The 27870-nt window shown below is 40.4% G+C and overlaps 2 protein-coding genes across 3 annotated transcripts in view; one reads left to right on the top strand and one right to left on the bottom strand.

The window, feature by feature from the left end:
- COL5A2 (collagen type V alpha 2 chain) overlaps window positions 1-12604 on the top strand; it is a 45343-nt gene extending 32739 nt beyond the window's left edge. Inside the window, exons 36-51 of the mRNA XM_083865146.1 lie at window positions 72-179; window positions 287-340; window positions 540-593; window positions 1659-1820; window positions 1915-2022; window positions 2921-3028; window positions 3173-3226; window positions 3556-3663; window positions 3762-3815; window positions 5084-5191; window positions 6076-6129; window positions 6851-6958; window positions 8209-8500; window positions 8683-8870; window positions 9942-10166; window positions 11007-12604. Of these exons, the coding sequence (XP_083721272.1) occupies window positions 72-179; window positions 287-340; window positions 540-593; window positions 1659-1820; window positions 1915-2022; window positions 2921-3028; window positions 3173-3226; window positions 3556-3663; window positions 3762-3815; window positions 5084-5191; window positions 6076-6129; window positions 6851-6958; window positions 8209-8500; window positions 8683-8870; window positions 9942-10166; window positions 11007-11153 (1932 nt within the window). The 3' untranslated portion in view covers window positions 11154-12604. The remainder of the gene's footprint in view (window positions 1-71; window positions 180-286; window positions 341-539; window positions 594-1658; window positions 1821-1914; window positions 2023-2920; window positions 3029-3172; window positions 3227-3555; window positions 3664-3761; window positions 3816-5083; window positions 5192-6075; window positions 6130-6850; window positions 6959-8208; window positions 8501-8682; window positions 8871-9941; window positions 10167-11006) is intronic.
- Window positions 1-27870, bottom strand: part of COL3A1 (collagen type III alpha 1 chain) — a 467081-nt gene that overhangs the window by 396671 nt on the left and 42540 nt on the right. The window contains exons 42-51 of one of the 2 annotated variants that reach the window (XR_014590524.1): window positions 27629-27682; window positions 27346-27453; window positions 26656-26709; window positions 26437-26544; window positions 25239-25292; window positions 24890-24997; window positions 23984-24263; window positions 23309-23496; window positions 22945-23187; window positions 21979-22318 (exon numbers count right to left, since the gene is read on the bottom strand). Coding sequence is in view for 1 of the 2 variants with exons in the window: in XM_083865145.1 (XP_083721271.1) it covers window positions 22172-22318; window positions 22945-23187; window positions 23309-23496; window positions 23984-24263; window positions 24890-24997; window positions 25239-25292; window positions 26437-26544; window positions 26656-26709; window positions 27346-27453; window positions 27629-27682 (1344 nt within the window). In the remaining variant the exon portion in view is untranslated. Of the gene's footprint in view, window positions 1-21897; window positions 22319-22944; window positions 23188-23308; window positions 23497-23983; window positions 24264-24889; window positions 24998-25238; window positions 25293-26436; window positions 26545-26655; window positions 26710-27345; window positions 27454-27628; window positions 27683-27870 lie in introns of those variants that run through there. The other variant, XM_083865145.1, reaches the window with a different exon arrangement.

Below are 27870 nucleotides of genomic sequence, written 5' to 3'. Positions count from 1 at the left end.
CAGAAATGTTTTGTTAGGAAAGATTTGGTGTTGTCTGCCCTGATATTTCTTCTAAATATTATTTTTTATAGGGCCCTGATGGTCAGCCTGGTGTGAAAGGTGAACCAGGAGAACCTGGACAGAAAGGAGATGCTGGGTCTCCAGGACCACAGGGTCTTGCTGGGTCTCATGGTCCCCCAGTAAGTATGAAAATAATCATCACAGAACTAGTGACATAGGCTGGTTTTGTTAATTTAAAAAGGTATAGGTATTCACTATCATCCCTGTCTTTCTCCTTCCCTTTTAGGGCCCTCCAGGTGTTCCTGGTCTGAAAGGTGGTAGAGGAACTCAGGGTCCACCTGTAAGTAGATATTATGTGTTGAGACCTGGCTGCAGATAATCTAATACCAAAATCTTATGTAATGTGTGTATTATTCCTTATCTTAGCTTGGTTTTTTGGTATGTAAATATAAATTGCTCACTAATTCAGCCAAGAACATTTGAGGTAACTAGATGTGTTTCTTTTGATAAAGATGGCATTAAAAAGGGGCTTTTTTTAGGGTGCTACTGGATTCCCAGGATCTGCTGGAAGAGTTGGGCCTCCAGGACCTACGGTAAGTTAATTATCCTTTTCCTAGTAGGTATGTTTTATAAAATGGTCACGAAGAATCTGAAGGTTAAATAAAGCACGAAAGGTGAAGCAGTGTTTATGGCCTGATGCTATTGAAGAGAACAGTTTGTCAACACTGACTTCTGTGACTGATTGCTTGTGTCATTAAATAAAGCTCATTAGTCTTCAGCTTGGCTAATGCCTGATATTGCTCCAAGGCTTTCCATTGGGTTAAGTAGGCTTTCAAATTGCTGCTCAAATTGTTCCAGTGACTTGATTGCTTAGAGAAATAAAAGCCCCACCTTATATTTTCCTCTATATTTTACTTTTTTTGTCCTTGTAGTGGTGACTGAAATTTAGGACAGTTTTTGGAAAATGAAAAACCTCTACTGGGCTCTCTCATTGGTGGAGTTGCTCATAAGTTCCATCAAAATTAACTCCAAACAAACCCACAAACACAAAATCACTTCTGTTCAAACATTTTCAGAAACATTATAAAAAATACTAGCTGTGGATCAAGTGGAGGGTTGAACTCCAGAGAACTGTGTCATGCTTCATATGCCTTTTAATGTTATAATGAAAAAAACAACGCAGTCGTTGTAAGGTTATCAAATGTTATGTTTATGGAAAGCCTAATATACATGTGAAGTCTTTTAAAAGTGTTTGAGAAAGTGAACAAAGGTCTGTTAAAACACTAATTTGTACTATGGAAAATAAAACTTTGAATATGGACTTAAGCTTGATGATATTAAAAAGAATGGGCAAGGGTGAGTTTTCCAGCAGTAGTTATATACTTGAGGTAAAAGAAAAAAAAAAAAAAACAACAAAAAAGAGAAATAAAGAAGTGAGTTTAAAATTGAAGATTGGGAGGACATGGATGGAACTTGGACATAATTTGGTATTTATTTCATTTCATTTGTTTGATCATAAAAGAGATGATAGCTTTTAGCTCATTCACATTTATTAGCCTCAGAGTGTTCACTTATAGTTGATTGAAACACAGTCCTTAGAATTTTACTGTCATGGTCAGAAAAGGATCCAATGTAACAATGTGTTTTCATTTTTTTAGGGAGCCCCAGGGCCTGCAGGGCCTATTGGTGAACCAGGAAAAGAAGGTCCCCCAGGTCTTCGTGGTGACCCTGGTTCCCATGGCCGCGTGGGAGACCGAGGACCGACTGGACCTCCCGGGGGCCCCGGAGACAAGGGAGACCCGGGCGATGATGGGCAGCCGGTGTGTCCCTCGCCTGTCCCTGAGCTCCAGGCTTGCTCTCTTTGTTTATTGCTGCTGATGTGACAGTGACATGGCTTTCTCCTCTGCGTTTCAGGGCCCTGATGGCCCCCCTGGTCCAGCAGGAACTACTGGTCAAAGAGGGATTGTTGGAATGCCAGGACAGCGAGGGGAGAGAGGCATGCCTGGGCTGCCAGGACCTGCGGTAAGTAAGGACCAGGCCATGTGCCACCGGCCTGGGAATTTCTCTGTGGGATTTGCAGAGTAGTGCTCCTTAGCATGAGGAGAAAGCTGGAAAACTCCAATTGCAGGAGTGAATAGAGAGAGAATAGTAAAGAACTTAACCTCATGCAAATGTATGAGGTGGAAGGTTTACTTCCTTTTTGTTTCTGCCATGATGGGAAGTCTGAACCTGAATTAAGAGTAAGTGAATAATAGCAATAAGGCTTCTGTCTAAAATGTTCCTATTTGACTTAAAACTTGATGCTTGAAAAAAACCAACCCCACACTCTCATTTAGGTGCCAAAGGTCACTTGAATGTGAGTAGATACTCTGTAAGCAGTTACATAAATTGTGAGCTACAGTCTTCCAAATTACCACTTGAGCTCTTTTTGCTTTCATGTAGGATTTATAGATATTTGTTAGATAGCCTTATGATCCAGTAGACCAAGCAATTAAATAGACCATTAGTAAAAGGGTTGGTATGGAAAATCTGCCATTACCACTGAATCCATTAAGTCACTTTATAGCTAAAGCTGGCCAGGAATTTTTCTAGGCTAACAAGGTGTGTTGGTGTTAAGACAGAAAAATCATGTTAATTATTTCAAACTGCATTATATTTTTCTGAAATCTAAAATACCATGCCTATTGCAGATAATGACATCAGACTTACTGATTTATCATTAACTTCTTAAAAATACAAAGTATTTTAAATGCATCCTCAAATCCTGTCAGAACCTTTTCTTTAAATATTAGAGTTTTTTTAATTTACAAATGTAGATAGTATTTCAGTCTGGATTAGTGAGCAGTTTGCCAGGAAGTAGGTTTTTAGTGCTTTCTTTGTTTTGTGATTAAATTTTAATATATTTGTCATCTTTCTTTAGGGTACTCCAGGAAAGCAAGGTCCCACAGGGCCACCTGGTGACAAAGGTCCCCCGGGACCTATTGGCCAGTCAGGTGCCACTGGGCCTGTAGGTGAAGCTGGTCCTGAAGTAAGTATTGCAGCATTGTAGCATGCAAGAAAGGACTGGTGGTATTCTCCTTGAAGTTAGAGGTGGAGAACAACTTTCTGGTCCTTCTAGAAATGCAGGATTTCAGAGCTAATCAACAGCTGTATTTTTATTCCATAACTCCAGGGACCTGCTGGTAATGACGGTACTCCTGGACGAGATGGAGCTGTTGGAGAACGTGTAAGAATATATTCTTTTCCTAATTTTCTTCTGCAAATCCCCATTTTATTATTGACTCATTGTAGATTTTCTTTTCATTCAGTTAACCTGGATGGAGAGAGCTTGTTCTGAAAGTGTATCACAGCTTTGAATATAGTACCTCTCAAAGCTGAGGATGCCTGGCTAAGAGGCTAAGAACATCTGCCTCCACAAACTCAGACTTGAGTTCTTGCAGCAGGAATAACTTTGTAGGTTGCAATTGCTCAAAAATAGACTGGCAGTGCTACAGTTTTGTTGCTTTGGTCTAGACCAGTCCTCTTTAGATAAACAGTTGAAATTCTGCTTTGCAGGGTGATCGTGGTGAACCTGGCCCTGCAGGCTTACCAGGTTCTCCAGGAGGTCCAGGAACTCCAGGTCCTGTTGGCCCTCCAGGAGATGCAGGTCAAAGAGGTGAAACTGTAAGTGAGGCTTTCTAAAAAAATACTTAGTTCATCAAAAGCAATTGTGTATGGTTTTCATGCAGTGCTGACATTATTTCTGTCTGCAATCTTTGCAGGGCTCTCGAGGTCCCATGGGTCCCCCAGGTCGTGCAGGAAAAAGAGGTTTGCCTGTAAGTTGCCCATGGTCACTGTGGTTTTGTCTGAGATACCACTGAGGAAAGTGTGTGAGGAATTCAGCCCAAATGAGAATGCCAAGCAAGGCTTCACCTTGTGTTCTGACTGCAAGTGGGTGCAGGTAGTTCTGAGCTGCAAAGCTGCGCAAATTTGGACATTTGTGTTTGGATACTCCAGTAATGCTTTGGAAACCTCTTTATTTGGAGCATGTTGCTGTTCGGATAATGGTAGGACCTGAGTTAGCAAATTGCTGGAGTCTGGTCTAAATAAGGGATAAAAAAATGAATGCTGAACAAAAAGGGATGTTTTTAGATAAAAATGGCAGAAATACAACAAAATCACCTGTTCCCATTAAAAGGCCTTAATTCAACTCATGAACATCCAACTTCAGTCTGAAAAGGAAAATAAACAAAACTCCTCTTTTTTTATGTTATATAAGTCTTTTACAATCCAAGCCTGGAACAGAAAATTAATTGCAAACTTGGGAAATTCAAAACAATGTTGTCCTGTCCCTAAGCAGATGTCATTTCAGAGACAGCAAAGTTTATTGAGCAGTTAGTGATAATGATGCCATTGATAAACTATTTGGAATCTGGTGTTGAGAAATTTATCATTCAGTTTGGGCTGAGAAATATAGAATTGAAAACAGCAGCCACATTTTCCAATGATTCTTGAATTAGTGTAAGAAGTTTGCAATTATCAAAACTAACAATAATATAATTGTGACAGTAATAGGAGCAAGGTCCTCTTGGATGTTGTTAGGGAATGTAACTTCAGTTGTACTTTAATCATAACCAAGGTGAAAAAGCTGTGAGAAGTAAGGATGCAGCCTGGATGATTTCATACTGAAAACATGCTTTATTATTATGAGCCTGTGAGAAATCCTTAATATTTCATTCTCATCAAAAAAAACCCCCCACATTTGCCATATACAGTAAGGCGAAGAAATATATGAATATTAAAAAAAATGAGTTTGTAATTTATTTATTATCATTACTTCAGGTTTGTGGTTTTTTACTGTATTACGTAGCTAAGTAGGGTACATTTGCTACAACTGTATTTAAGCACAGCACAGTTTTCTGTAATTATTTATTTATTCTTTGGTAAAAAATTAAGATTCTTGGAGCTGCCTCAACGTCATCATCCTTCCAGCTTTAAAAGGGAAGGAGGTCTGAGTGCAGTGTCTAAAAGCAAATGAGGGGGTTTTGAGGTTGGAGTTTTTTCCCCAGTTCAGAATTTTACATTTCATCATTGACATTTACAGGGTCCCCAAGGACCTCGTGGTGACAAAGGTGACAATGGAGATCGAGGTGACAGGGGCCAGAAAGGACACAGGGGTTTCACTGGACTTCAAGGCCTTCCTGGCCCTCCTGTAAGTTGTTCTGCTTTTACTGTAATTTTATTTGCTTGCTACTTAAATAGTGTATCAGGAACATAGTTATTTAAAGTGGAAAAAAAAAGCAAACTAGTTATTTTTTCCCCGCAAGGTGTTTGATTGGCCTGGTGTCTGTGCTAATATTTTTAATGCAATTTTAAAAATATTAAAAATACTGCTGCATGATGAGGTAAACCTGTTGTTGCAAGATGTGTGTTCTCCTATTCTTATTCCCCATGTAAAGCCAACCTCTGATGTCCAAGGATCTGTCAGCACAAGTTGGTAACAAAAGCTGGTAGTTTCAGATAAGCAATTTAGAGTGTGAAATGCTTTTTGGCAGTGTTTGAATTCATTAGCGTCAAGGAATCCAGTGCAAAATCCCAAAATGACTGTGAGAGCATCTCTTGCTAATATTTTCAAGAACTTTGTGATTTCACTGTCAGTTGAATGGAAATATCATGGAAAACTTGTTTGTTTGTGGGTTTTGGGGTTTTTTTTTAGTTGTTTGGTTTTTTGGTTTTTGTTTTTTTTTCTTTACATTTATTCACTGGTGCTGTGCAAACACTGGAAATTTCCACGCACAGGAACAGCAGCAACAAAAAGACCCCAACACCCAAATTACCTTCTTACTTGGTGATAGCCCTGTCATTTGCTCTCTTGAGCAAATACCTCAAAACCAGGGCTTTTTAGAGAAACAGCTTTACAGCCAAGCACCAGTAAATTTTATTAAGTTACTATGGGATTTAGATAAAGGTACCATCCACTGTTTATGAACATTTTAATCTTATTCCTACCGAATTCTGTATATCACACACTAATGCCTTAGAACTAAAGTAAATTGCTCTAAATGACACAATGATATGATAATTTCTTCTGTTTAGGGCCCAGTTGGTGAACAGGGCAGTCCTGGCATTCCAGGGCCATTTGGTCCTCGGGTGAGTATAACTTTTAAGGTTTTTCTTGCATGGGGTTTGTTGTTTTTTTTTTCTCTTGCTCAGATGCCTATTTCTGCATCACTTTTATTTCAATGACTTTTATCAGCTTTGGTATCATATGGTGATCACCCTAATATTTTTTGCTGAGACATCACCTTGTTTAATACAATAAAGCTTTGTCACAAGTGTAGTTGTGGTAATATTATAGGTAGATAAAAATGTTATCAGGATGACTACAGGGCTGCAGTCTCTTTTTATAGGCACTTTCACTGCAACTGATACAAAGCCATGTATGTGGCAGCTCTGCTAATTGCCTCTCATCCCCCACATATGTATGTAATTTACTCAAAAATAAAGGAGAAATACTATACCTTGGGAACATCCAAGGGAGGCATCTGCATGTACCTCTGAGCCTGTATCTGAGGGTGTACAGAAGCTACTCCAGTCTGCACAGCACCTGGAATCTAGAACTGATCCCACTTAAATGGTTAAGGAAAAAGATATACAGCTGAGCCAAGTGAGGTGATTCACTTGAGAAGAGCAGATTTTCAACTGCCTTCTTACTTTTACAGAAGAAGAAAAAAGGTGATTTTTAAAAATTTGGTAATAGGCACAAATAATCAGATTGTTTCATGACATGATATTGCTTATAAGGGGCTGTTTTGTAAAACTTTGTTATAAAATGCTAAAATACATTCCATCCATCTTCTATATTTTTCAGGGTCCTCCAGGTCCAGTTGGTCCTTCTGGAAAAGATGGAAGTCCTGGTCCACTTGGGCCAATTGGGCCTCCTGGTGTTAGAGGGACTGTGGGAGAAGCTGGGCCTGAGGTAAATGGATGGGAATATGGGGGAAAATGTTATCTTTTGTTTTTACAGTCCATCACATTATTTTCTTGAACACCTATGAGCTCAAGACAAATGATAAAATGTGATAGTTTCTCCAACAAACATCCAGGGTAACTGTATTGAAAGAGTTAATTTCTTACTAATTTTCATCTTCTGAACCCTTCATGCTGGGCTGAGGTTTACAGACACCAACCATGAGCTGATTCACTACTGAAGAAAACTGTTTTGACCAGTTTGGAAAGAGTCCTAAACCTTGCTGGATGTCCCAGGCATATTCCACGTGTACCAATTCAAAATACTCAAAAAAGGGTAGTTAAACTATTTCAAAAAAGATAAATTTGAAAAAAATCGAGGAACTGGAGAGAAGAGTGATCTGAGTGGTTATGTGGAGAATTAAAACATTGGTATTGCTCATTTTGTGGAAGAGGTAAAAGAAAATAATGGGCAAGAAAAGGAAGGCAGTTTTTGCTCACTTTGTCTGGTAAGGCAGGGTGTTTCCTGTGCTTATCATGTGCTAACATTCTGCCTGTTTCATTTGAATTTCTGCTAATTATCAGTATCTCCACTTCTGCCCAGACACCACGACCTGTATGAAATGTCTATGGCAGAGCATAAGAATATAATATGTCTCTATCATCTGTGTAATGAAACAATACAAGAAATATCACATTGCAATATTTTCAGTTTTGCTTTCCATGGAGGGCTTGCATGCAGCTGGTCTTCCAAGTTACGATGATGTAGATTCTGTCCCACAAAAAGACCAAAGTTCTGTGGCCAGAGAGCTCAGCACTGCACTAGATAAATATAAAGATGTTTCCAGTGCCAGATTTTCCATCCAGGAAAATGATCCTGAGATAACCTAGGGAAAGCTGGAATTTTAAGAAATAAAGTTGTTAGGCAGAGATCTGAACAAGGAGGGACAAGTTTAACAAAAGGAATGAGGGTGACTTTTTGCAGCTGTTAAATTTAGAATCAGGAGTAAGAAAAAGTTGAGCAAGGCATTAAGGCAATCAGAGAGGACATGAAGCAGAGTGAATATATACCTCACATGCAGTTCTGATCTCTTATCCTTGTTCTTTGAAAGGTAAATTCTCTATATCTGAGTTATTCCTTGTGCTTTAGAGTGACTGGCCCTGAAGTTTTGGGGGTTTTTTTGGTGACATGCTTTGCTATACATTTGGCATAACATTTACTCTGCTGGACCTCTGTTGACTTTTTGTTTTGAACCTTAGGGCCCACCAGGTGAGCCTGGTCCTCCTGGCCCTCCAGGGCCTCCAGGCCACCTCACTGCTGCCATCGGTGACATCATGGGACACTATGACGATGCCATGGCGGATCCCCTACCAGAGTTCACTGAAGATGAAGCAGCCCCTGATGACCACAACAAAACAGACCCAGGAGTCCACGCCACGCTCAAGTCCCTGAGCAGCCAGATCGAGACCATGCGCAGCCCCGACGGCTCCAGGAAACACCCGGCGCGCACCTGCGACGACCTGAAGCTGTGCCACCCCTCCAAGAGGAGCGGTGAGTTCACCCCTCTGCTCTGTGCCCTGAGCCTGCCTCATGGCCAGCATGGCCTGCTCACTGGCCTAGGTGCACTGCTGCAACCCATCTGTGCTTCATTTTGTCTTCCCACTTTTGGGATTAAAATCAAAGATTCAAAGATCTTTGTAACATAACGGAGTCACATTTTATGTTCTTCGTAGGTGAATATTGGATTGATCCCAACCAAGGGTGTGTTGAAGATGCTATAAAAGTGTACTGCAACATGGAAACTGGGGAGACCTGCATTTCTGCCAACCCATCTACTGTGCCCCGCAAAACATGGTGGGCCAGCAGGTCCTCGGACTTAAAGCCAGTTTGGTACGGCCTTGATATGAACAGGGGATCACAGGTAAATAAATTCAGGCACTGTTAAGAATTGGCTTCTGTGAAGCTTGCCGCCTTGTGATTTGGAACTTCATTCTGGTGCCCTGAGCAGGTTCTGCTACAGGCAGAAAATTAAACTTGTTGATTGACTGGCTTATAGTCAATTGATTGTTAGTAATATATAATAAAGATAGGAAATAGCTGGGAATAAAATAGGAAAAAATAGGAAATAGGAAAAAAACAATTCATGTGGATCTAATACAGGACTGGCTAAAGAAGTCCACTGCTGGACAAAAACATCAGCTTCTCTATCAGCCTTTTACTAAATCTTAATCTTGTCCTTAAACAACTGTACTTCTACCCTGATACATAATCCAGATCCCCACTGTTTTAATTGAATTGTAATCTTCTTTTCAGAAAACTCTGTACTGCTAAAAATTATGAAACTTACTTTATATGTGTCAGTTTGGTCCATGATGAATCCATCAGTCTGTAGGCAGAAAAAATTTCACTCACCTTTCTGCTGAGTTTTTCCTCTATGGTAACTTCTAAAATTGGGCTTAATGGTCCTGACAAATAAGAGAAGTTTACCCTATGCAAAGTATATTTAATTAGATACTTATATTTAATTATATACAAAGTATATATATTTTATTAATTAGTTTTTACCATTTTTATTCCTAGTACAATACAAACCCTACAGAAAACAAGTTAACAAACTGGTGATATATCAGGTGCATTGTAAGAGTTTTCTGTGCTTGATGTTTCTTACCTGCTTCAAGGTTGCTCTAATGCACTGTTTCATATGTAAGAATCCCTTTCAGAAATCAGGCAGAATTCTTTCCAAAACTTGACTTATCTGTGGAGCCCAACATCCTCTGAGTTGTTCAGTTGCAAAGAATTATGATCAAAGTTCTCCCTGTTAGAGAATGGCTAAATTCCATTGTCCTCAACTGCAGAAAATTACCAAAGAAACCACCCTTATGTAACAGGCCTCCTACAAGTCATATATGAAAGATTACAATAATGGCAGATGTTTGTAAATTCACCAACTCTTAATTTCAGTGTCCTCTGACCTATTTCTTTATCTCCAAAGTTTGTGTACGGGGACACAGCTGTCACTCAGATGACATTCCTGCGCCTCCTGTCCAAGGAAGCTTCCCAGAACATCACCTACCTTTGTAAAAACAGCGTTGGGTACATGGATGACCAGACAAAGAACCTGAAAAAAGCTGTGATTCTGAAAGGGGCCAATGACCTGGAGATCAAGGCAGAGGGAAACAGCCGCTTCAGATACACTGTTCTGCATGACAGCTGTTCTGTAAGTTCAGGGCTTTGGCCCTTTGCTGGGGAGGAAAAGGACTTTTGTATCTTTTCACTTCTCTCTTTATTTAGGAAAAAAAAAAAAAAAAATGCAAGGAAGTAACCAAAATGCTGCAGGATTTTATAATGAATTGTAGAAGTAACTGATCAGTCGGGGATTTTGCTGTAATTCTAGCTGCAGATAATAGAAGTCTGCACTATTTAGAGGCTATTTGCAAATTCCGTTTTAGTGAGCAAACTGAGATACATATCTTGGTATTTTGCATTTCCCAGTACTTGTTTAGTTTTTAGTGGAATCATACAAACTGGTGAGACAGCCACAATTTTTCATCTGCCAGATGGGCAGTAGACAAAACTCACTAGTTCTATGACTGAGCTGGAAAGGAGCATTTTGGAGAAAAACCTCCCCTAAAATTTCGTGTTGGGCACAGAAACCAGCAAGTAGTAGATTTTTCATGTTCAAAAACAGTTTCAGCCAAGACCAACATACTGGCAAATATTCCGAAATCTAGTCTTGCATCTAAAATAAGTACCTTCCATTCTTTAACGTAAGCCCACAGTTATGGATGAAGACACATATTATTAACACATAGAGAAGAATTTCATAGCATAAGGGAAAAATCAGCCCTGATGTGTCAGTCTTACCTGCTCATTAGAAACATTTCAAAACAACCCAAGTGCAGTGCAGACAGTGTTGCTCAGAGTGTTCCTCAGCAAAGGTGCAGTGACATCCTCTGGAACAATCAGACAACTTGACTCACCAGTTACACCTCAGGCTGGTTGTGACATGAGCTCTGGCCTAATTTTTAACTTTTTTTTTTCTTTTTTTTCCCTCTAGAAACGTAATGGGAACGTGGGCAAGACAGTTTTTGAGTACAGAACGCAGAACGTGGCACGCTTACCGATCATCGATATCGCACCCGTGGACATTGGCAGTACTGACCAGGAATTTGGAATTGAAATTGGGCCAGTTTGCTTTGTGTAAGAGCAAGGGGGCAATATAACACACTACCCAGCAACAGCAGCAATTAAACATGAACTTAGACTGATTGAAGTTAATCCTGAGACTCTTGAAGTAATGGCTGATATTGGATCAGCATTGTATATACAGCTCTTTCTAAATGCCCGGCCTCCTTTTGAATATTTATTTTACTTACAAACCTTCTGTTTTCAATGATTGAAACCAACTTTTTAGTACAATTTTAAGAAGATTGATAACCACCTTCTAAAAGTAATAAGAATCCTTTACGTCGGTTTTTTTTCAAATTATGTTGACATTTCCAGGTATCCAAAATAGATAGATTTAATGTGGAACTATGTAAAGCTCTAATGATCATTTCTTTTGCTTTGATGTGTACTGAATAACAGAAAAGTAGAGCACTTTTGTGAACTGTTGGCTATATTTCAATCATGCCTACTCCCTCTACCCCAGTTTGTGTTCCTGTGGTTGCCATGCACAGAAATCTGTGTCTTTTGTGGAAGAAAATCTCTTCACACAAGACCATCTTAATTCGGCATTGTTTTTCTTGCATTTTTCTATGTAAGTCTGCTCAGAAGAGTGACCTATAGCCATGGTTAATTTATGAAGTAAAAACATTACTGGGGTAAATACGAGTTTTCAGTAGGGTTATCCCATATCTTAACTTTTAAGGCTAGATTTCACTTCTCACAATGTACTGTGTAATTCCATTAAATTGTCCTTAATCTCCAAAATATGTCTTAAACCCAATACTTGTTGATTTTCCAATATTTGCCCATCTAAGAAGCCATTACGTATCGAATTATACAGATGTCTTATATATGGTGCCAATTTCTGTACGTTGCAGACCATTCACATGTATACCAGACCAATTGCTAATAAAGAAAGTTTAGAAGTTCCTTGGTTTTAGCTGACATCCAGATATGCATCACCAGTAATCTGACTTACTGGCCTTGAGTTGTCAAGGCAGGAAAGTTCCATCGTTTCTTAGCATGAGCTACCTCATCTCTGGAAGTTGGGATGCAATTAATATTCCTGGTTTTATTTTAGATATTAAAAGGTGCTATGCTTCTGTTGTTATTTCAAGATAGGGAGATAGGCAGGGCAAAAAAAAAAAAAAAAAGCAACAAAATGATGGTGCTAAATGACTCTCTAGAAGGCTGACAAAATAAAGATGCCTACCTTCAATGTCATGTTCAGAGCTTAGCTGTTAGGCTTACAGTGTTGGAGAGAACAATGTTACAGTGCATTTATTTGTCGGTCATTCAGTATATAGAATGTTTTGTACCTCCAACATGCTTTATTTTGTAAAGTATGTGGGTACAAACTTACTTAGATTTTTCGTTTCTTTACTGCATCTGTGCTCTCCACGTTTGTTTGTTCCTTAAAAAAAAATAAACAGCTGGGGCTCTCCCTAAAGAAAGTCATGCACATAGCTTTTTTCATGTATCTTTGCAAAGCATTTAATTAAATACATGCTTCTCGCTATGTAAGTGGTTTCCTTTTTGTAAAACTCCTTCCAGTGTGTTCATTCCACAGCAGTTCATTCCCAGGAAATTAAAAATAGAAGTATTTAATTGTTGTTAAGTTGCTGTTTGCATAAATCATTTGCAAGGCATTGTGAAATATTTTGAAGATAGGAGTACAGGAGTATTTGTGAAGTACCTTCTTCGTCAGTTTTCACAGGTAGGTGTCAGTTGCATGAAGGAAATCAGCAGGCCTAGAAAAGCTGCCCAAATAATATTGTTTGAGACTCTAGAGAGAACTTTTATTCAAGAATGAAATGAGATTTGGCCAATTCCTAGTGGAAATGGGAATTAACACTGATGGGAGACGGTTTCTGGACAAGCCATCAAGTTGCATTTGTTGTGAAGCAGGCAAGAATTTCCCTTCCTTTTCCCCTTGTGAAGGGGCAGGAGCTTTGCAGGTTTCTGGGTTTTCCAAATCCGTGTCCCTGCAGGGCAGATAAGGACTGGGAAGTGGACAGGTTGATGATGATGTTATCTGTTTGCTTTTACTGCCCATGCAGGAGCTTTATGATTTCCTTTTTGCTGGCATGAAATAATTTCTATAAATATGTGACTCAGGCGTTGTCTTACCATACTGGCTCCTAGAGAAGTCTTAGATAACATTAATTTCAAGCTGCAGTGTAAAGGCTTGCTGCAGCATGTTCAAGCAAAGGTGGTTGTGGTGGATGTGAATCAGTTGGATTCACAAAATGAGTAACATTTGGAGGATAGGGTTTTGTTTGGAATTTAGTTTTAATCTCTAATTTTAATCAACAGAGTATTATAATCCATATTTGGTATAAATAGTTAGTAAGGTTGTTGAAGGAGAAGAGCATTTAATGATGAAAAAGACTTTTTCTTTTCAAGTCTCTCTTTGCATCTCTGTCTCCATATGAAATGTGCAGTATTTCCTCAGCCAGGTGCCTTCAGCCCTGTAAACGATCTGTAACTAGAGACCCATGTAAGGTAATATTCTGTAAAATCCAAGGCTGGAGAATCACTCAAAGAAAGTCTGCTTTGAAGAGCAAGCTCTCAGGTAATTAATCGAGGAGTCTGTAATGCAAGTGGTTGGACATGCTTTTCTCTTCTCTTGACTATGTTTAGAGCATACATAGATAATGCACCTCTTTCCCTGTTTATGCATTCTTCAAAGTATTTATTGTAGAATCACATTAGGAAGGAAAAACCAAACAAGTGTGTGTGGGGGGGACATTTTCTTATCCAGGCAACATGGCATAGCCTCATGTAAATATAGCTTTAATTTTGTGAACCTAGAATGAATGAGCTAATAATTTGTAATTTATGAAGTAGCATTAAGTAAATGTCAGCCAGAGCATTTAGTGAAGTTCTGTCTTAGTGACAAATAGCTTCAAAAATGGTAGAAAAAGGGCATTTCAGAGATATTAAAATAATACAGAGTGATTACAATAATACAGTATCAGACACTGCATGTAAATTAAATTTGAGTTAGAAGAGCTGGTTCTGTTTTCCATAACTGGCCTGTCCTCAGGGAGAAACAACCCCAGGACTGCCAGCATTGACAGAAACCTTCTCTTGGTTTCTCAAAAGCAGTAGTGCAATATTTGTTTGGCAACCATTCATTAAAAGCTCATCTAGAAATTAAATTTCCAAACTCCTCCCTTGCCTTCCACTAGTTTCCTTGTAGCTATGATAAATAACCAGCTCTAAGTTTTCAGCACTAAAAAGGTTCTGTAGAGCACCAGCAGTACTACCTGCACTAGAATAATGTACCAAGCAACACAGAAATCTAATGAAGAAAATGGAAGATTTTTCTCCTCTGTAAAGGCAAGTAGAGTCTTAAAACAGCTTAACAGCAAAAAGCACTATTTTTCTTATTGTTGTACAATAAGAGCCCCCATGGCTTTTTTAAATCTCCTATAACTGCCTGAGATTGAGCATAGTAATTGAGCTGGTAAACACTCACATAATCTCTGGATATTTTTAATTTTTCAGGAAATGCAGGCTGTACTGAAGGTTTAATACTCACTGGGCCACAGTGAGTATTGTATTTTTTAATATATTATTTAATTGTATTTTCTCGCTGAGAGAGGATTCCAGAAAGAGTAAAACAATTGCAAAAGGAAAAGCAAAACTAAATGGAAATGTAGAAATGCTAATGAAGGAAAAAAAAAAAAAAAACATCCCTGCAAGTATAATAGAGAAAACAAGGTAAAAAATTAGAGCATTAGATGGTTTCAAAAATCATGACAAAAGGTAAAACTAAATCAGCAGCTCAAGAGCTGAAATACAAATGCCCTAGAAGCTGGGGACCCATAGACAAATTTTATTGTGAATTTGCTGCTCATTCCTGTGAGGCAATTATTGTACAATATCTTCAGGCATTAAAAGAGCATAAAGCAGTTTATGCTTTTTCTAAAAGCCAGAGGAGAAAGGGCATGATATGAGAGCCAATGGCCTGTGCAGAGCTCTGGAGAACCTGAGCACAGTGATGTAAATACTAAAACTGAAAAGTTTTATGGTATTTCATACCACCAGAGAGCTTGATTGCTGATCTGTCTGCTGTGCTGTTGACATTACATGTTTTATTCTTTGCTGGGAGAAGGTCTGGAAAAGTACAAAGATATCAGGCAACACAAGTTTTAGCAGGAAGCTAAAGAGGCCCTTTTTAACTCCCTTCCCCATGTTCTGTGCACATTCTCATGTCCTTGCTGGCAGGGTTAGAAACCATCTTTCAATAAGCTCTGGCTTAAGTTTTGTTATGTTTTCAGTATCGGAGAGTAGTGTGCTTATCAACCTGTTTCTATTGCAAAATTAGTAATTAGTTCCTTGATTGAGATAAATTACTCTCCATCCTCCAGAAAAGGCTGCAGCCTTATTTAGGAATGTTTGTGCAGAGAAAAAGAATCAACCAAGCAAGTTCACATCTGCCAAAGCATCAAAAAACTGCTTTTTGGCCTCAGTCAACTGAGTGAAAAAAATCCGATACAAACCCAACCAAGTACAACAAAAGAACAGAACTACAATTCTAGAAATTTGGTGAAATTTTTGCATGTTTGGTATGGTATGATCTTCCATGCCACAGAGACAGGACAGTGACAGAAAATGGTGATGACTGCATGAGCCATTCAGGAGCCTCTGCCCTCTGAGGAAGAAGCTTGTGTGACTCCACACAAAAATCAGAAAGTCTGAGCATTTCCTTCTGCTTTCTTTTTGCTAGAGTTTGAGCCAGCTCCTGAACACCAGAGATACTTGCTTCCTCCTCACCCCCCTCAGTGGGACAGGGAGGAGAACTGGGGGTTAAAAAGAATATAAGATTAATTGCATGACAGAAAAGGAAGGGAAAATAATGGTAATAACAAAAGAATTCAAATATACTAAACAATTGTGTAGAATGCAGTTGCTCACCACCCAGTGACCTATACCCAGCCAATTCCTGAGCAGTGGCCCCTGGCCAGCTTCCACATAGATTTATGTGCTGAGGATGACTCCATATGGCCTGGAATGTCCCTTGGATCAGTTGAGATCAGCTGTCCTGGCTGTGTCACCTCCCAGCCTCCTCGCTGGCAGGGCAGCATAAGAAGCTGACAAGGCCTTCATGTAAGCACTGCTCAGCACCAGCATCATCAGCAGCAAGATTTTCATCCCAAAGACAGCACTGGGAAGAGAATTAACTTTGTCACACCTGACACATATCAGGTCAGCCATTTCCTGCTAGGAATTTTGATCCCTGCTTTATAGATGCACCCAAACTGAAAAAAGGAGTGAGCAGACTTTCCCAGGTACCTTGGACATGTAACAAATACAGTGAAGCTGAAATGCAAGTTACAATAGGAATATTCACAAAAAACTCACAGAAAGCTCATTTCCTGTGCCTCCAGGAGTGACCTTTCAATGACTGCGTTTTCAGTGGATGTGGACTCATATGAACTGTATGTTTCTGTATGAAGAAACATATTCTAATTTAATGACTATGTTGATGCTGTCTCATTATCATAAATAATAACCAGATCTCCAAAATAACACTTTTTTCGGTCTGTATGAATAATGTGCACCTGACAAGGAACACTGGACCTTAGATTTTCCTAGTGAAGTTATCAGGACAGCCATACCACAGCAGAGCACATGTTGGGAAGAACTCTTTCCTTTACTAATTCAAAATTTTTGTAGACAGCTTTTCCTCCAGGTTAGTGCTGAAACCACAACAGAAGAAGGGCAGCAAATTACACCCATTGCTTATTTAAAAGTGGATTTCTTTTGTTTTAGGAGAGGAAGTTATAGACAATTTGTCAGCTTCTAGAAGAAATTCCTAGCAGCTGATCAAATCCAGAAACCATCATGAGCCCACTCTAAGTGCTGCTTTACCTTGGCCTGGCTTTAGGTGCCAAATAACTGCTGGGAGAGGGGACTTGGGAGGGTTTAAAGCACCTGCCAGCTGTGGTGGCGCCTTGCCTGTCTCCCAGGGGAAGCTGAGAGTGTAACCACAGAGTTACAGGTGTTCACAATTCGTTTGCAATTAGGGTCTAATCAGGTAGCAAAGCTTTTCCCTTAGCCAAGGGTTGGCTGGATTGTTGTCATGTTCTAGGGGTTTTTACACATAATTTTTGTAAAAAACAAAGAAATGGGGTGTTGCAATAGTCCCTGTGCCACAGACAATAGGAAGTCCACACTCACTGGAAGAAAGACTCTGGCGTCCTACAAAAGAGCTCCACCCTGAGATGACAACTTGCAGTTAACTGGAAAGGCAAAGTTCCAAGGTAATATTAAAGCCTAGATTAGTAAATATCTTAAAGTCACTGATATGTCCTGAAAAAGTCCTTGAGGAAGGGCTTTTTCCTCGTTTCTTTTCTTGTCTCAGAGAGCCACGGGAATATGGTGCTGTGAAATGAAAGAGATCAGCTGGTGTAACAACAGAACAGAATGGGATCAGCTGGTGTAGGAGAAGCCGTGGATCAGAATTAGAGATTTCTTGTATCAGTCTTATTACTGTGTGGGAAACTTCTTTGCTTGTTTTCTCCTGCCTCTCATTCAGCTTTATGCCTCTCTATCAACTATGTGGACTAAAATATTTTCTCCTTTTCTCCAAGATAGCTTTAAATTTAAAAGTGTTGGTGTTTTCATCTAGACCAGTTTATACTGAGTAGTTCTGGAGGCTTAAAGTGTAAGGAAGGGAAAGAGGGAATTCATGGCTTCAGCCCTCTCTGGGTGAGAGGCTTTGTTCAACCCACAGTTTTGGATCTATGCACCTTGGTCTTAGACTAACTGTGAAGAAAAGTTTACATTTTTATGGGTTTTTCTCTCTATGGAGGCAAGTAAAAAGTCTAAAGACAGATAAGAACAAAAACTATGATTTCTTTCTCCTACTGTAGGATGAGGACCCCTAAGTCTCTTTGCTCCCTTGTAGCTGCCTCAGACTGAGCACAGTAGCCATTAGACTCATGATCTGTGGATATTTTAATTAATTCTTCAGGAAGTTGAGGCTATACTGGAGGTTTAATATACTCAAGGCAGTTGGTCTTGCTGAGAGAGGGTCCCAGGAAGACACAGAATAAAACAGTCGCAAAAGAAAAAGTTAAACTGAGTGAAAATGTAGAAATGCTAATGAAGGAAAAAAGATTCCCTGCAAGTATGATAGATATACTTGATAGTATAGAAATTTAGAAAAATACAGAAATATAGAAGAAACAAGGTAAAAATGATAGTTAGACAATGTTGGTATTATAGTTTAAAAAATCATGATAAATGGTAACAATCAGCAGTTCGATGGTTGAAATAGAAAATACCAGAGAAACTGGGAATCCACAGATGATGTTGTCCAGTGTGTTTATGCTAGAAAGAGATACATAATCTTGGATTATTGTGTCCAGTGCATCAGTTTGCCTGCTGGGAGTTTAAAGATTTTCTTGAAAGGTGTGATTTCAGTCAGATGCTGCAGAGTTCAGAATATCCACAAGGAGCATGTTTGGGCAGAATTGCTACCTGAGGACCAAAAAATTTAGACTGGTTTTACCTGCCTATTTTACCTGCTGTCATGCTATTCAGAAATTCAGCCTGTTAAAAATCAGAGGTGATGCTTCTTAATGTATGAAATAAATATGAAAGAAATGTCAAGACTGCAATGAGTTACAACTGAAATCACTTGTGTTAAACTCTTAATTTCCCCAAGGGAAAATTTGTGGGCACAAAGGGAACACCTCAAACAACCCAGCAGCTTTCTTGTGAAGCTGTTGTCATTCCTGAGAGGAACTGGACATTATCTTTAGGAACAGTAAAAGAAATCTGCTTTTTCCACAAGCCAAAGAGGAGGACACTGGGTGAGGAATGAGTCACAGGTGTTTATAATTTGTTTACAAGTAGGGTCTAATTATATAGCAAAGCCCTTCTGTTGGAGAAGGGTTTGCTGGATTTCTGCTGTGTTTTGAAGTGTTTTAAACATATTCTCAATAAAAAATGTGCAGAAAGGAGATGTTGAAACAGTTCCCATGCCAAGGACTCCAACAGAAGAAAAGGCTCTGGTGTCCTGCACAGGAGCTGCACCTTCAGGTACCTGTAAGTAATTGGAAAGGTGAAGTTTCAAGGCAATATTGAAACCTAAATCAGTGACACTTCGTGTTCTTGGTATGATTCGGGCAACTTTTTGTGGCAGGGTTTAGTTTGTTTGTATTTTTTGTTGTTGTTGTTTTGGTTTGGTTTTAATTTTTGTTTGTTTTTGGTAGGATGGATTTTTATTTTTTTAGCTTTTCTTTTGAGCAGCGCTGTGTTGTTTTGTGGGTAGTTTTTTGGGGGTTTTTTGTGTGTTTTGTTTTGTTGGGGTGGGGGTTTTTTTGCATTTTGTGGTTGCTGATGCTGCAGTTGATGCAGCAACTCAGACATCACCCACAGACTGTACCGCGGCCTGAGGGCAGCGGCGCCGGCCCGGGCCCCGGCGGAGCGCGCATGCGCGGGGCGGGTCTCGCTCCTCCGCGCCTGTGGAGGGCGGCACGGCCCGAACGCGCCGGGTTTGAGTGTGTTATAGATGGGAACGGCAGAGTGTCTGTGTGTGTCTGCTCCGGGGAAACGGCACTGTGTGTGCTCCAGGGAGAAGGCACAGAGTGTCCGTGTCCGCTCCAGGGAAAAGGCTGTGTCTGTGTCCGCCCCACAGCCAAGGCCCTGTGTGTGTGTCTGTCGCTCCCGGCCCGGCCCGTGTCCCGCAGGCCCCGCGCCGTCCCCTCACGCCCAACGAGCAAAGGGCGCTGCCGTGCTCTGCTTGTCACGTAGCAAACGGCGAAACTGCGCAGCGCCAGTGCGTAGTTACGCCGTTTCTTTCGTAGCAAATAGCGAATTTTCGTATTTATGTTTTTAGCAAAAACCAAAATGCGTAATTACGCTGTTTCTTACGCAGCAAATAGCGAAATTTGGCGGCGCTGCTCTCTGTTTCAGCAAACCAGAAAAGCGTGAAATGGCGCTGTTTGTTTCGTAGCAAACAGCGAAATTACGGGGTGCCACTTTATCTCTTTCATGGCAAAAAAGTAAAGTGCGTAATTACGCTGTTTATTTCGTGAAAAATAGCGAAATTACGCGGGGCCAGTGCGTAGTTACGCCGTCTCTTACGTAGCAAATAGCGAATTTTCAGATTTCTGGGGGTTTTTTTAGCAAAAAAGCAAAGTGCGTAATTACGCTGTTTCTTACGTAGCAAACAGCGAAATTACGCGGTCCCGATGCGTAGTTACACTGTTTCTTTCGTAGCAAATAGCGAAATTATGGAATGCCACTTTATCTCTTTCATGGCAAAAAATCAAAGTGCGAAATTACGCTGTTTATTTCGTAAAAAAACAGCGAAATTACGCGGGGGCAGTCCGTAGTTACGCTGTTTCTTTCGTCGCAAACAGCGAAAGTGCGGGGCGCCGCTCTGCCCCTTGTAGAGAATAAGCAAACACTTTATTTCTTCCAGCCCAGCCCAGCCAAGGGCGCAGGGCCGCTCTGTCCCTTATAGGAAATGAACAAACACTTTATTTCTTCCCTCCTAGCCCAGCAAAGCGCTCAGCTCCCCGTACCCGGCACCCTCCCTGGGAATACCTGCCTTTGGGATGTGAGAATGTCTGCCTTTGGAATACCCGAGCGGGCTGTCGCGTGTGGCCCTGCCCATATCCCGGTTCCCGGCCGCTCCATGTGAAAGTCCCCGGACTTGGGGACTCTCGGTCCCGCCGGCTCAAGGCCTCGGGCTCCTTCCTGCCTGTCCCGGAGCTGCGGGCTCGGGGCTGCGGGCTCTGTGTCCGCCCGCCTCGGTTCTGCAGGTTCGGTTCTGCAGGCTCAGTGCAGTCCCAGCCCCGCACAGCCGTAGCCCATTAGGGATGAGGCTCAGCCGCAGCCTCGTTCCCAGTCACCACAATCTGTGTGCCTGCAGTGCCAGAGTTGTTTTTATTATTTATTTTATGTATTTATTTTATTTATTTTATTTATTATTTATTTATTTATTTATTTTAACGGAGGCATGAATAGTGAAATTAAAAAGGAAGCCGGTTTTATGAAACAACAAGAATTTTTATTAAGATATTTTATTATGTGTCTCTGTAAGGAATAGACCAACAACCGTATAAAAGCTTACAAAGATGGTTAACCTTCAACACTATAAATGTGTTAATGTGACAGAAGAAATTCACAATTTTGCATCTTTATTGACTTTTACAGAGTGAAGGGAGAAAATTCTCAACTATGACATACCAATGACAATCTTTGACAGGAGACATTTACAATTGCTTTAAATCCTTTACCTTTTTGGTTTTTCGAGCAAGTCAATAACCCTGACTTGCAGAGTTAGGAGTGAAAAATACATTAGCACCATCATATTAATCTTTTACACTTCCCTAATTTTAGTGGTCTTGACCAGCAATGACAGGAAAGTAGAGAAGCACCTTTGACAACAGAATACAATCCAACAATAAAATTATGGTGACTAGTGACATTAAGGTATTAAACTAATAAAATAAACTGTACCTTTCACAGCTAATCAGTACAGAAATAGACAATTTTGTACCAAATGAATCCCTGGAATTGACCACTGGGTCCAATGCTTTTTGATTGATTTGGTTGATTTTTGGTTTGACTTATCAGACACATCCCAGTTTCTGTCCATGTTGAGGTAGTTGAAACAGGGAGGTCGTTCTAGCTTTATGGACTGCATCTTGGAAAGAAGGGTAAACTTTGGTACTGGGAGCAATCAGTGCTTTGTAAATTGGCTAACATTCAACTAATAGAACACAGTGTTGTTTTATTAAGTGTTGAAGTTTTATTATAGCACCACGGAGACATGTTTTGAAGATGGAATTTGGTAAAAAAAATAGAGCAAAAAAAAAAAGCATTTTTACTGTATTTTGTGTAATAGCAAAAAAAAAAAAAAAATAACCCTTGATATCAAATTGATATTTCCCCCAGAAATTTTGTTAATAAATAACTGGGATACAGATGGGCACCTGTACTAGCTGACAAGGCTGAAACAAAGGAGCACAGTTGGAGTGTGAATCTGTTTGCTGGGGTTTCAGAGAAAGCAGGATCTTTGATTTATAAGAAGCAGACTGGGCCAATGTCCACGCCAAATTCCTGATCAGGACCACCAATATCTAATGGTGCAATATCCACCACCGGCAACCTCATTGTCTTGCGTGTCCTGTATTCGAAAACTGTTTTACCCCACTCACCAGTGTGTTTCTGTGGAGTTAGAAAAGAAAAAAAATAATTAGAGACATGATTATCAGATTTCCTCTTTCTGTGATAACAAACCCTCTCAGCCTGTTGGAAACTGGGGTTGCTGTCTCTGTGGAAATGACCCCAGGAGGGAGAACTTGTGGACAGTGTTGGTGCTGTCCATTTGTTACTGAAAAGGCTGTGGGTGCTGTCTGACCAGCACGCTCAGGGGTGTTCCTGCTTCCCTCCAGTACTTTATGCTGCACTGACAAGGGTCAGGGAGATTTGCTGGATCTGCAGAATGACTGTGTTTGCCCCTTCCCATAACCATAGCCCATGGCTTCAAACAGCTGGCCTTGGTTTGGTATGAGTAGTTTTAGAGTTGACAGGGGATGGATCAAAACTTGGTGACTGTGACTTCCCTGACATTGACTCTAAAGCAAGGAGATCCGTTTAAATCTGTGCAGGTAAGTCTACCTCACTTCTACAGGAATGGGACTTCTGGTGTACAGAATTCTAGGTTCCCCCTACTAGCTGCAGCTGTGTCCTTTCCTTACCCAGGTCATGCAAAGCTCTCTCCCTCTATTCAGGGTCTAGTTCTCTAGAGGGAATTATTTATTAACTACAGCACTAAATTCCTGTTTACTCACCGTGCAGCCATCTTCCAGAACAGCATATGTGAATTTGCTGTTTCCTTCAGCCTTGATCTCACTTTCTGTAGAGCTCATCAGTTTCAGAGCTTTTTTAACATTCCCGCTGTCGTGGTCCATGTAGGCAATGCTGTTCTTGCAGTGGTAGGTGATGTTCTGGGAGGCACGGCTGGAGAGGATGCGCAGGAAGGCCAACTGGACTTCGGAGACATCCTCTGGGAGCTCAGGATCTCCATAGCTGAACTGCAGAGTAAAAACAGAGGCAAGAGTGTTTGCTCAGTCATGTGTATGGTCAGTCCACATCATGCTTTTCTTCACATACTAATTGTCTCATTCAGTTTAATTTCGGAAGCTCATTTCTCACCTGGAAGCCTCCATTCATAGACTCTCCAAACCAAACGTGTTTCTTTCCACTGTTTGCACTGGTCCACCAGTTTTTCCTTGGCACAGTCCTGGGGTTGGCATTGAGGCAGGTCTCACCAGTTTCCATATTGCAGTAGACTTTAATGGCATCCATCTTGCAGCCTTGGTTAGGATCAATCCAGTACTCTCCTAGAGGTAAGGAAAAATGTTGAGGGGTTTAATATATTTGGAGAAGAATCTGACTGCATGATGGTAAACCCTATTTCTATGCCAGATTTCTGAGCCAAATCAGGAAATCATTAATTTTGACAGAAGGGATGCCACAGAAAATAAGATGATATAAAAAGATACTGAGTTCATGTGAATTCTGTAAGGGGACTGAAATTGGGAGTAAATTTAGAACTTGAAATTTTTTTTCCCCCTAAAATTATTTAAACATATGTTCACTTCTAAGGACACAATGAGTGTAGTTGAAGTCAAATATATATTCTGTGTAAATGCATGGTCAATTCATGTTTAAAACAGTTTTTAGGTTTATCATCTTTTTCATTACATTTGTTTGAAAAAATGCCAAATTTTTATGGAAGATACTTGCATTTCAATACTCAAGTTAGAAAACCATAAAAAACAATCCCCAAGACCTGCTGCCATTGGTGAAAGTAAAATCCAAACATACCACTCTTGAGCTCGGGATGGCAGAATTTCAGGTCTCGGCAGTTACGAGCTGGGTTCTTCCGGGACCCATCGGGACTAATGATGTTTTCAATCTGGTTGTTAATTGATTTCATTGAGGACATGATGTCACTCAGGTTGATATCGTTTTCCTTGGGCTCATCTCGATATTCATACCCATAAACTGGACCTTTCTCACCAGCACCCAGGGCAGCTGCACCACCACCACAACATGGACCAGGAGGACCAGCAGGACCAGGAAGACCAGGCTGCCCTGGTGGACCCTAAAAAAATAGTGAACAGGTTAAAACTAAAAGTCTGTGTGGGCCCTAGTCTTAAAAAAATAAGAATTCTTACACAAATATTTAGTTCACTTATTAATTAAACAGATGTATAAACATCTGTTAGATTTTCCAGGCCTTTGTTTTCTTAAAATTGTAATTTTTTCCCCTAATTTTGTCAGGTTAGACTGTCTTTATGTCTGGGCTTTGAGAAGGAACCCTTTTCACTGAAATCCAGAGAATGAGCATTTCTTGGCTTTAGGAGGTGACTGTGATGGTGACACTTTTGCAGCTCTGGTCTCCAGAGCAGTTGAGGAACCCCATTCCATGGCTTCCCAGACCCAAAAGGAAGGAGCCTGTGCTCCACAGTGAGGAGGAGATCCTGTTGTATGCAGAAAAGTCAATGATAAGCCAAGACCAAGACGGCACCCTGTGTGTGCATCAACAGTTACACTAAACTGCAAATGAGCTGCATGGGTTTGGATTTGGCCTTGGTAGCCAGATGCCTCCTGCCACAAATCCTGTCCATGAAATAGAGTTCCTGATGGAGATATTTCAAGAGTTGAGCATCCTGTGTTTTATGAATATTCCCAAAGATTGGCTCGTGTGAGTTTGCAGAGTTTACTTACGGCGGGGCCACTTTCGCCTCTGGTACCACGGGGGCCGGGAGGACCGATTGGACCTGGGTAGCCACTGGTGCCATCCTTTCCAGGGGGGCCAGCTGGCCCTGGGGGACCCTAGAACAACAAAGAACACAAACAACATGCTCAAAATAGTTTATCAGATAATTTGGAAGCACTTTGTGATACAAATGCATTTGTATTTCAGATATTTCTACATGATTTATCAGATGTTTTTCCTTTCTTCAGCTGCTGTCTGTTAAGATGGCCAATTAAAATTTATGTGTGTATCTACGGATATTTTAACTAAACAGTCTGAATTTTCCTTGCAGTTAGGCTGATAAGGAGTTTTACTTACCCTTGCACCTGAAGCTCCTGGACCTCCAATTGCACCTTGTGGACCCAGGGGACCCTACGGAAAAAGGAAAAGTCAGTCTTAAACCTCCTGGTAATATCTTGCAACTAGCTGGATGTGCCTTAAATAAAGACACTGAAAATATCTTCAAGATTATACAAAACACATCCTTATAAAAGGCTGTGTCAGCTATGAGAGAATGGTGTCCGTTCTTTAATCTGAAAAAAATATTAAATGTTTTCTAATATGTTTTCCTATAGAAATGTGTTATCCAAAATGCAAGAAAGCCAACTGACACCAATGAGCTTTGGATGAACTCTTATGTTCATAAAAAAATGTAGCTATAGCCAAAATGCTGCAGTTTTAATATTACAGTAATGTTATTTAAATAATTTGACAAACATTCATGATTTCAAATACATTTACAGATTTTCTCTGTGTGTGCACTGCAAAGAACTACGGCATTTGTTTAAAAGTTATTGATTATCAAATGAGAATTTATAATTTTTTAACTCATGTTATATATTAGGCTCCAAGTTCTGTTGTCTTGTTGAATAGGTTGGTACTGGTGCCATCTTTGGAGTGTTAATTGGATGAGCTTTGGTTTCTTGATTCTCACTTGTATCATGAGGAGAATTTGTAGGTTTTTTTAAGAATAAATCCCTTCTTAAACCTTTACTGGTCATAAATATCCATGGCACACCTGTCTATTCTTGCCCTTCAATTCTCTTAGTTATGTTCAAATGGTAATGCACATTTACAATTCAGTAGTTTACAATTTCCTGCCCATTTTGCCCCAGTATTGCTTTCTATAAAAGATACATGGCAGAAGAGAGATATTTGGATTCTGAGTAGCTTTGGTTGTCTGTCTAGGATAGATTTCTAACAGACATAGACATTTCAACCCCTACTTCTCTCTTTCCTAATTAAATCGGGAATAGCCTAATTATGTTATAAATAAATATATAAGAAGTTTTTATTGAAAGAATTATAGTAAACCCATCTTTACTTTCTAACAGCTGCTTCCAGTCCTTCAATCATGCTTGTGCCAGGTTGATTCAGGAAATCTGGATTTTGAAGCATCTGACAATCAAATTTACATAGATTCCCATCAAATTAGCTAATTAGGTTGATTAGGTACATGGGCCTAAAACCAGAACTAAGATCATATTTAATTCCCAGTCCAATGCAAAATACTCACAGGAGGACCAGGGAGACCGGGGGTACCAGGAAACCCTCTGTGACCCTTTATGCCATTGCTGCCTCGTTCACCAGGTTCACCTTTATCACCACGAGGGCCTTGAGGACCCTGTAAGAGTAGATTTGCAATAAAAGGAAGATAAGAAGGAGATAAGAGCATTGCCCATATAACAGGAAATAGTGAATGGATGATATCACAGATATTTTAGATGTGACTTACAGCAGGACCACGAGCACCAGCAGGACCAGTAGAGCCAGGAGGGCCAGGTGGACCCTGTGACAAGGTAAGAATGAGAAGGTATGGATCACTTGGAACTGCCTAGCCCACCTCTTTGTTTTCACATAAGCTCTATGTTCACAGCCAGCAGGTGTTGGGAAACAAGGGGAAGCGCCACACACACTAGAGTCAGCAAGGATCCTGGCCAGGCCATTTCTGTACCAATGTCAGCCTTTCTCAGCTGCCTGGAGGCACTGATCTGTCCACAGGCACTACAGCCCTTCTTCCCTCTCTCAGTGAAGGTGCTCAGTGCTCACTGTGCTGGTGTCAGCACTCCTGAGAAATAACTTGAGGGCTTCCAAAGTTACTCCCTTAGTTTAAATAAATAACACATTGCTTGTGCTGCATAAGCACCAGATGAGATGGAAATTAGGACAGGGCCTGGTGAGATGATGTACTTTTTGGCATCCTATGGAGTACATGAATTTTGAGCTTAATTTCTATAATTGTTAGAACATAAACTCTGAGATGTCTTTCCCCTGGGTATTCTTATAGAACAGGTCCTTGATGTCAAGAAACTCTGCCAGTAACGAATGTATGACTCTTCAAAACTTCCTCTCTATTCCTGCCTGAAAAGGACTTTGCATAGGAAGGGTATGTAAGTAAGCAGTAACCTATTTACTTTGATCTTACCTGAAATCCTCTTTCACCAGCTTTTCCAGGAGCACCAGCATTACCTGCAGGTCCAGGGTGGCCAGGGGGTCCTGGAGGGCCAGGAGAGCCACTTTCACCACGGTCACCCTGCGGATAGTAAGGGGTAATAAATATCACATTTTATAGAACTCAATACAAACAGTATATTCAGTGGAGCACAGGAGGTTTAAGGAACAAATTACATAGCATATACAGTACATATATTGCCATGTGGGACATATCTTATTTATTGGGCAGTTTAAGGATATTGGTAAATTCTTACTTTGCCTCCTGGGGATCCATCACGTCCAGGCAAACCATCAGAGCCAGGGTTACCCTACAAAACAGAGTGGCACAGTTGGTTCATAAACTGCATGGCCAGTAGAGAGCTTGTGTCCCAGTTAGCTTGAACAATGCTCATTGAAGGAGTTTCCAAGAAGGAAGAGTTGGAGGTGGAGTGGCTCCTAAAAGACTTGTAAGGCCTCCATTATTTTGTTGGCAGGGCAGTCTCCTGTTCCAAGCAAG

This window comes from Zosterops lateralis, assembly GCF_965231275.1.
Source record: "Zosterops lateralis genome assembly, chromosome: 7".
In the NCBI taxonomy this organism is placed as follows: domain Eukaryota; kingdom Metazoa; phylum Chordata; class Aves; order Passeriformes; family Zosteropidae; genus Zosterops; species Zosterops lateralis.
The sequence above is the reverse complement of the archived record's forward strand: the minus strand, read 5'-3'. Positions and strand labels throughout refer to the sequence as shown.